We start from the raw sequence: 9,035 nt of genomic DNA, 5'->3' as shown, positions 1-9,035 counted from the left end.
CCGGGGGACTCTCTGCTCCGGTACCTGGAGCCCATCCTTCCTGCCTCCTTCTCCACTGACCTCAGCGTCTTCATAGATTCTCACTCCTCCATCTCTGTGCCAGCTGTTGTGGTGCAGTTCTTTTTCCCCGTTCTTAAATATGTTTTCACAGAGGCGTTCCTCTCCTGTCGCTTTACTGATGGGCTCAGCCTTGGCCAGTGACGGGTCCCTCTTGGAGCCGGCTGGCATTGGCTCTGTCAAACTTGGGAAGTTTCTAGCAGCTTCTTGCAGAAGCCACCCTACAGCTCCCCGCGTGCCACCAGAATCCGGCCAGGCCAACCCAATACACCTTCCCATTCCGTTTGATCTTGAATCAGATAGCTGTAGAAATACCGAACATGTGAAGCATCTGGGGGAGTTCTTTTCCTCGTAGATGGTGTTTTATCTGCAAATCCCTGATGGAGCGGGTGGCTGCAAGCGAGAGTCACTGCCAGCCTTTGGGGGCTCCCGGTGAAACTCTCTGCTGCCGCCACTTGAGCACATTCAACTTCCCTGTGTCATCTCTTTTCCCCCCTCCTCATTTTCATTTGACTGATGGAAGAACATCAGAAAAGTGTTCTGTCTATAAACCCTCCTCACCTTGAAGTAAAAGAAAAATAAATGTTAATAAGTATAATAAAACAGAAGGACAGGTTCAGGCCAAACAAGCCCATTGGTTTTATAGAAGGTGTTATGATTGGGTAGGATTTGGCACATTGCCTTCCAGTGCAATGTTTGATTTTATTTAGCTCTATAGCTCATAAATGTGGTAAGTTTTGTTCACTAAAATTATTTCTCGTTCCAGAATAATACTCTCATGTTGAGCATGGAATTTTCCTAGCTTTTTCAGTAATGGCTGTCTGGGGTAGTAGTATTTTTGAAGTGAACTGGTTTTTTTGCTCTAAGAAATGAAACGTTGCCTTTTAGCAACTGTTTCTTAATGCAGCAAATTATTTTGAATAAGTGTAAGAATAGATTATTCAAATGCAAACTTCAAAATGTTAAAGAAGGTAATTTCGGTTAATGAAAAAATTGAGGTAATCGAGGCACAGCTGTATGAGGTGGGTGCTGCCCTCCCTCAATTTCTTCTCAATCGGTTTATGGAAGAAGAAAAAGCAAGAGGCTAATTTGAGCAGCAAATAGAAATCCTAACAAGATAAAGGTAATTAATACTTCCTCTGTTTTTCAACTGTCTGTGACAGCAGGCTGCAGCAATTGAGTTGTCCCAGATGAGGATGGATTGAGCATCTGTGACAAGAGCACAGCATCGTCGTGCGAGTGTTACTAACCCTGCAGAATGAGAAATTTGATTGGGATGCAGGAAATTTGTGGTGCTGTTTGACTCGCTGCTTTGGCTGATCTCTGGGCTTTGTCGTATGTCTGTATTTTTGCATCTTAGTTTAATATAGCTTGAATTGAATGTTAAACAAATGCAGAAACAAACAAAACCAGCCAAGCAAAACACCCATGCAAAGACAGCTTGCATAAAAACTTATATGTAAAATTACTGTCTTTCTTTTACAAAGCATAGTAGATAAGCAACTTTTTCAGAATAAACTGAATTTTGCTTCTTTTTTTCTAGATGCAATAAATGTGTGAGGGAAAAGCATAGTGTAAGAATTTGCACAAAAGTCAAGTAATTTTGTGGAGATTTACACACATATGGATAGAACAAAGCTTTCTGATTTTTTATTTGTTTATTTTCCGTTGAGCAAATAAAGCAAGGCAATATTTTGACTCTGTTCACCACTTTTCCATCACGATCTTAACAGCTGTAGAAGTGTCTGTGACTATTTGTGTTCTGTTACAGCTTCTGCAGAAATTGAGGCTGATTTTGGTCAGAGACTGGCTGGAGTGCAGGACTTTGAGTGGCTTTTTATTTTTCTTTTTTTTTCTTTTTCCTCCCCACTAAAGATGTGATAAGATATGATGAAATATTCCAGTGCCCTGTGGCAATGAAGGATTTCATGGTTGTCCTGTGAACTTCTGCTTGGGGTTGGGACTTCTAAAATAATTTCAAAATGAAATTAGTTTCTGAACTTCTGCACAGAAGACTGGACATTCAAGTTATGCCCAAACTCGTTCAGGGTGAATTACTTTCTCAAACAAATCCTTTGCTATAAAACTTAATGGATTCTTTTAAAAGCTTTGGGGAAAATGTGAAGATTTTTCTCAAGTCTTCCTCAAAGATGTGTTACTTGAGTGAAATGGGCACATCCCAGGATCTTACTCCTTAGGTTTGTAGTGCTGTGTGTAAGCTAAAGTTAGTAAGTTATGGCAGAAGTAAAAAGATAGCTCTACACAGGGATGCTAATCAGAGTTAGCCAACAGTGAATTTCGAAGCAATATGCATTATCTAAGCCCTGTCATTTATTGTATAAATGCTCTTTAAAAATATTGTGGTCTTTTTCTAAAGATTTTTCTTCCTTATTTGAGAATTTCTCATTTTTCCACTATCTAAAGCAGATCTTCTGTACAAAATGTAGTGTCTTTTCTTACTTGTGAGATGATTTTTTAGGATTAAATTACTTTCCTCTATTAGTCTTCTCCTTTTTTTTTTTCAGTTATCCAGAATCCGACTTTATAATTAATTTATTTTGTCCCACAACCCTTAGCCATCTGTATTCTTGGTTTCTGACAATTTTACATTATGCAAGCTGTAGGCAATGCATGGCTCCTAACCCAAACCCCCAAAAGCTGTCATATATTGTTTTTTTTTTACAAAGGACAATCTCTCATTGTGTAAAAGGGTGAAATGTCACCTGCAGCTTGAAACATTAGCTGTGTGTGACATATATGTGGTACGAATAAATAAATTGTAGACCTTCAACAGCTGCTTTACCTTGAAACTCTATCTGGTTGTGGTGCTCCAGTCAGCACTTCTTGTGCTTCTGTTGTCAGGGATTTAAATGTGACGGTAATTCCTCCTGGGTTGATCTGGCTCAGGCCATGAAGTGTTTTTTATGTACCATTTGTAAATGGTTGAAGGAATTAAATACATTATAAATAAATAATGGCTTTCTTTAAAAGGGCATGTAGGGCCTATTGGACCAGTGTTTTGTCTGCACTTCCGACAGATATATCTATAATATGAATGTAGTAATTCTTGTTTTTAACGATACTTCCGTTCTCTTTAATACTATGGAAACGTTCTGGCAGGCCGGCAGTAACAGTAACCTCCTGTGGGCATTAATACTGTACATAAACTCAAAAAAATGAAAAAATTAAAAGAAAAAAGCTCACTTAATTGAGGTGCATGAAGATGTCTGGGATGCCCAGGGGGAAGGTGTCTCCCTGTGCAGCGTATGCCCCAACTAGAGACTGGCATAGCCGTAATGTTCACAGTGGTATAGGTCTCTCCACCCTCTGAAGAAGTCCTCATGGAGGAAAAATGCTTACTGGGGCAACGGGTGATGTCCTTGCAGTCTTCTCAGAAACAGGAGAGATGGATGTGTTAAGATCAAATATACTCTCCAAGAATTTATATATATACAGCAACTTATACTGACCTTCATTAAAGACCCTGAGAATAGTGTCACACACCATCTGTTCTGTCATGAAGCCTAGCTCTGGTGCAAGTGTTAGGCTTTCCGAAACAATTGCCTTCGGCAGGACAGAAAGCTGGAGCATCCCTTGGGATGTGGTCTTGGGAAGCCAACGGGGACCGATGGCCCTCGGGGAAAGGTGCAGCGAATGAGCCCAGGTGACTCGGTCGTTCTGTGGGGGCAGCCAGGCTGCTGACTCTGAGGTGCTGAACTTTGGGATCAGCCTGGTGATCGAGTCAGAATGGCTCAGCAATTGGTGGTCTGCATGAAAACAGAGTGAAAAAAGAGGACGTTATGGCAGGTGACTAGAAATAGTAGAAATTGTAGAGTTAGATCACCAGACATGTCTGCACTGATTGTATCCAGAGCAGCCTAACTCATATATTTTCAAGTAAGTGCAGGGAAATTCTTTGTGAATAATATCATGGCAGGTACTGCAGTATAAATAATATCTAAGTGTCTTCCTAAAGTCATCCTTATCTTTGCCTCCCTTCCTGTGCAGTGCCCTTGCCTTCCTTTTTCTATTCCTTGATCAGCACTAAAGACCGACTTCCTTCAGCTGCTCAGTTTTCTCATCAGCAGGTCTCCAGAGTTTGGTGGCTGTTTAATATTTTGGGTCGAAAACAGGCCTTTTTCTTTCTTTTTTTTTTTCTTTTTCCCCATCATAAATGTAAAACAGCTGTGTACTCCTTTCTTTTTTTGAATATTACATGCCATACCCAGCAGCAAGGCAAAATGGAGCTCTGCAGCTTTTTGAATCGGCAACAGCAGGGCAGCAGCCTTGCTTATGAAAAACTACGAATGAGTAACACACACCAGCCTTTCAGGGTCTACCTCCTACATGGAAATGCATACCCCTGTTGCGTATGGAAAGAAAATTTGTTTGGGTGCGCATGGGTATGGAGAGTGGATGCTAGTGGGTGCTTCTAAAGTAACATTTATGTTTGCCATTAGAGGAGAGCTTTGCAAGAGAGAAAAACAGATTATTTAAAAAAAAAATAAAGTGCAAGGGTGGTGGTTTTTTCCCTCCCCTCGGAACGGAGAGTTGCCAATATATAAACATTTCAGAGAGAATTTTACACCACCTCATCTTGATGTCAGGCAGCGTTTAATGGTTGAATGATCTCCTGCCCTGGGACTTGGCAGCTGTCCTCCAGGGACCGACTTTGAGGATTACAATGACAGTCTATCAGTGGATCTTTTCCAATATAAACTAGACTAGGACCATTTAAAATCAGCTGCTATCAACAAGTCAAATTAACTATATTTATGTTAGAGGCTTTCTTATGAGTATTTTATAACAATGTGGAATTTTAATATCCGGAGGGGCTTTTTCCTGTTGTTGGTATGATTTGGGAATGTTCTAATTCGTGTGATAAAGAACAATTTACCTTTCAGTTTCATAGAAAATTATGTGATTTGTAACATTCAGGTCCAATCAGAGTCTAACTCGCGATGCTTACACAACTTTTCCCGATTCCTGCTTTTTTACAGGTGGAAATAACACTTCAGGATATCAATGACAACCCACCAGTATTCCCCACGGATATGCTTGATCTGACTGTAGAAGAGAATATAGGAGACGGATCTAAAATTTTGCAGCTCACAGCCATGGATGCTGATGAGGTAGGTGGAGGGTTTCATGTCGGAATATCTGTACTGCCCCTGTACTACCAAAGGCTTTAACAATTACAGCAGCTTCTAGCTCTTGGCAACTTTTTGAAGTCAGTTTTCAGTGAGAAGTTTCTGTGCAGCTTTTTAATAGGTTTTACATGCCTGTATTTTTTTGTTTCTCACGTAACTCGTGTAAAGTTTGGATAAACCGGTATCACACATGACTGTTGCTTTAAACATTAAGAGGACATGAAGGACGTGGTTGCCTCTGAAATGTTAAACTCTCATCAGCTGTTGTAGCTAAACTACACAATTGGAGGAAAATGTGCAGTGTCCCCCAGGTACACCTGAGCACACAGAGGCTGTGTACGCTGAAGCCCTACACGCGGCTCTTCAGGGCTGGCCACCTGCAGAAGCTTGTTTGCTTTCTAAATTTCATGTTATCGGTTGACTCAGTCTGACTTGTTGAAAAAACCCCCCAGAGAACAAGTTTGGCACGAGGCACTCTCCTAAGGTCGGGTACCTGACACTTGTCTCTCGCCTCACGAATACAAGCGAGTGTTTATCTCTCTTAATTTGCTTTTTTAGGCAGAAATGATGGAAATGACTCTAGAATTTGTTTCTCTCTGAACTCTTTGATCTGTTGCTCAGCGCTGGCTGGTTTCAGCTGGGGGACCCCGGCTCTGGCCTGGGACTGGGGCAGGGCACGGTAAATACCTGCTCGTCCAGCAAAAGACATTGCCGGGTACAGGTACACGTATCTGGTGGGGCAGGTTACCAAACCTTTGGTGCCCTTAAGCCTGGCTTGGAAACAGGGTGGGACTCCAGGATCTTAGGTCTGTTGCTGTTTTCCCATAAAAGCCAATGTTGTTCTACTAAGAAGCAAAATAACAGAGCTCAGGTAGCATTCCTTTTTCTAGGAGACTTCAATACTCCTCAGAGCTAAGACATGGAGGGTAGATTGATTTTCTAGCTAATAATGAGACAGACTGAATGCAGGTGACTTCTCTCAGTGCTGGGAACAGGGCAGGGCTGACGCAAAGGACAGATTTTTTTTTGAATGGAAGTTTCCATATTTTTTTTCCTACTTTTTATTTACAACCTTTAAGGGGGAAGAAGTGATAATTTTTCTATGTAGAGTTACTTGTTGTCAATTTTTCTTATTAACTGGAATATTTAAAGTCCAAATGAATCCTTTCTTTTCCAAGGACAAATGAACTATTTTGGCCCAAAACCAAATGTCTTTGACTTCGAGTACAACCCAAGAGCTATGATTTTAATGACACGTGATTTGTGACTTAGGGACTGTTTATTTCCAGGGGTAAATGTGTTTTCATGCAGAAACCAGCCTGTGAGGGGCTGCTCGAAGCAGAGTTCCCATGAGCGGCTCCTGACCAGGAGCTGCAGCTCTTGCCAGTGGAGCTGCTGCCTGCCCACCCTGATCCTCCCTCCTTGCATCCTTCCATCTCACCTCTGGAGAGTGAGAAAGGCAGAGCTGATCTCACTGGCAGGAATTTAATTTAATCTTGGAACATAAAACCAGAGGAATAAACACTGATGCCTGTTAAGAGGCAAGATTTTGCACTACTCGGTGATGCTGGCTTGAAATGAAAACAGGTCTCAAAGCTTTATGGTATTGACTGGGCACAATCCTTGTTTGAACAGCAGAGCAAAAAGTATCCGGGTAATCTCATCATTTCACATCTCGTAAATAAAACCCGTGTGCGTATGCATCTTTACTGGGGGAGCGAAGCAGGGACTGGGCAGGGAGGCTGTTTATTAAAGGAAACCATTCTGAAAACTATTTGCCAAGCACAGTTACTGGAATGATTCTTGTCTTACTGAAAATGATGATGTGGTTTTCCTGGCAAATAACTTCCTTCGACCACTTTCTGTTTGTACTTTAGGGAGCCAATGCCCTTGTCACATATACTATTATCAGCGGTGCGGATGATAGCTTCCACATTGACCCCGAGTCAGGGGACCTGATAGCCACCAAGCGCCTGGACCGGGAGCGCCGCTCCAAGTACTCCTTGCTGGTTCGTGCTGATGACGGCCTGCAGTCCTCTGACATGAGGATCAACATCACTGTCAGCGACGTGAACGACCACATCCCCAAATTCTCCAAGCCAGTGTATTCCTTCGACATCCCGGAAGACACCACTCCAGGTAAACTGTTAACCTAGCAATGCCTTGCGGTCCAGCAGCTGCCCTCCAGGAATTGTCCCTCCACTGGGTCTTGCTGAGGGTCTCTGCTGAGCTTCCCTGACCCCACCGGACTCCAAACTCACTGGAGGGCTGGCAGTGCCATCCAGCTTGGGGACAGCCCTCAACACCAATTGCCACGCCACCAGAGAGTGTGAGGTGATTAAATGAGTGTAAAAGGGACCAGCACCTTGGGAGTTGTAGCACAATTCCTCATTCTAATGACTGGCAGTTTTTGTCGTCACATTGCTCGAAAATAGTTAACTGTGCTGCGATGCATGCAATTCATCTGGTTCGATGGAAAAGGAATTACATGATTTGTTTTCTTGGAAACAAGCTGATCTTGATTATAATTAGTGTGCAAAATGCTAAAAAGTGACACTTAACTCCCAAACTTTAGCAAGATAGGTCAGTCGCGCGAATGCAGCTATGCAGAAATGAAAACAATGGCACAAATTCACAAGGAGTTGAATTTCAGAAAGCAGTGAAGAACAGACCCCTATAAGGTTTCAGGTTTTCTAACCGCAGTTACCCTGCAAAGGCACTTTTTCAAAAAATAGAGCTGGGATATTTGGTATGTACTGACAGTTTGGTTTCTGCATTTAAAAAGAAATATCTAGAAGGTTTCAGAAATTGTATTGGTCTGCAGGGAGGAGAGGGTCCTCTGAGTCATGGAAAGAAAATACCTAGCAGAAGAGAATATATTTTTGCTGCAGCTGATACCTAATCTGGATGTGTTCCCCTGTAAAGATTAAAACTAAATATTTCTGGCCATTTCTTGGAGGTCTTTTTAGTAGCCTTTTAAAATAAACGTCATACTGCATAGTGTCCCTTTCAGCTTTGAAAAACCTTTTGTACTAGTTAGTTGTACAAAATTGAGGCTGGAATTTCTACCTCTTATTCTACAGAGCTGCTTGGTGGCGAGCTGGCTCTGACCACCCTCCTGAGCTGCCTTTTGCGAGGGGTTTGATTTTGCTGTCCCATCCTGCAGGTTCCTTAGTGGCAGCTATTTTGGCCACTGACGATGACTCCGGTATGAACGGGGAGATCACGTACACTGTAAGCGAAGACGATGAAGAGGGTGTCTTCTTCTTGAACCCCGTTACTGGAGTCTTCAACCTGACCCGCGCGCTGGACTACGAAGCGCAGCAGTATTACATTCTGACCGTCCGCGCGGAAGACGGGGGAGGCCAATTTACCTCCATCAGAGTGTACTTCAATATACTGGACGTCAACGATAACCCGCCGGTGTTCAGCGCGACCTCGTACAGCACGTCCTTGATGGAGAACCTGTCTCCAGGGTCTGCGATTCTCAACTTCAGCGTCACTGACGCGGATGATGGTTGGTGCTTCCTCACGTTCTCTATCCTGGGTGATAAAGACGTGTTTCACTTTAGCAACAGGGCTATCCTTAAGATGCCGTCATATGCTTCAGTTCGGTGCATGCTTTGTAAATACAAGTTACGTTTCTCCTATTTCACTTAAGCTGGTGGTTTCTTCCTTGTTTTTATTTGCGATCACTGAAAAATACTGTCAAATGCTGCTTTTCACTGCTGCCGTGGAAATGAGTTACAGACCTATGTTTTACCCTGACCGTGTTATAGCAGTTGAACACCCTGGTGCTTAGGTTGCACATTTAAACTAGATCTAAAG

General features: G+C 42.6%; 1 protein-coding gene across 1 annotated transcript in view; it reads left to right on the top strand.

Moving 5' to 3' along the window:
* Window positions 1-5,018: 5,018 nt before the first annotated feature.
* Window positions 5,019-9,035, top strand: part of LOC104280474 (protocadherin Fat 4-like) — a 60,325-nt gene continuing 56,308 nt past the window's right edge. The window contains 3 exon segments of the mRNA XM_009878135.1: window positions 5,019-5,189; window positions 7,085-7,346; window positions 8,374-8,724. Of these exon segments, the coding sequence (XP_009876437.1) occupies window positions 5,019-5,189; window positions 7,085-7,346; window positions 8,374-8,724 (784 nt within the window).

The sequence above is a fragment of the Apaloderma vittatum genome, unplaced genomic scaffold (assembly GCF_000703405.1).
Source record: "Apaloderma vittatum isolate BGI_N311 unplaced genomic scaffold, ASM70340v1 scaffold17501, whole genome shotgun sequence".
Taxonomy (NCBI): Eukaryota; Metazoa; Chordata; class Aves; order Trogoniformes; family Trogonidae; genus Apaloderma; species Apaloderma vittatum.
The sequence above is the reverse complement of the archived record's forward strand: the minus strand, read 5'-3'. Positions and strand labels throughout refer to the sequence as shown.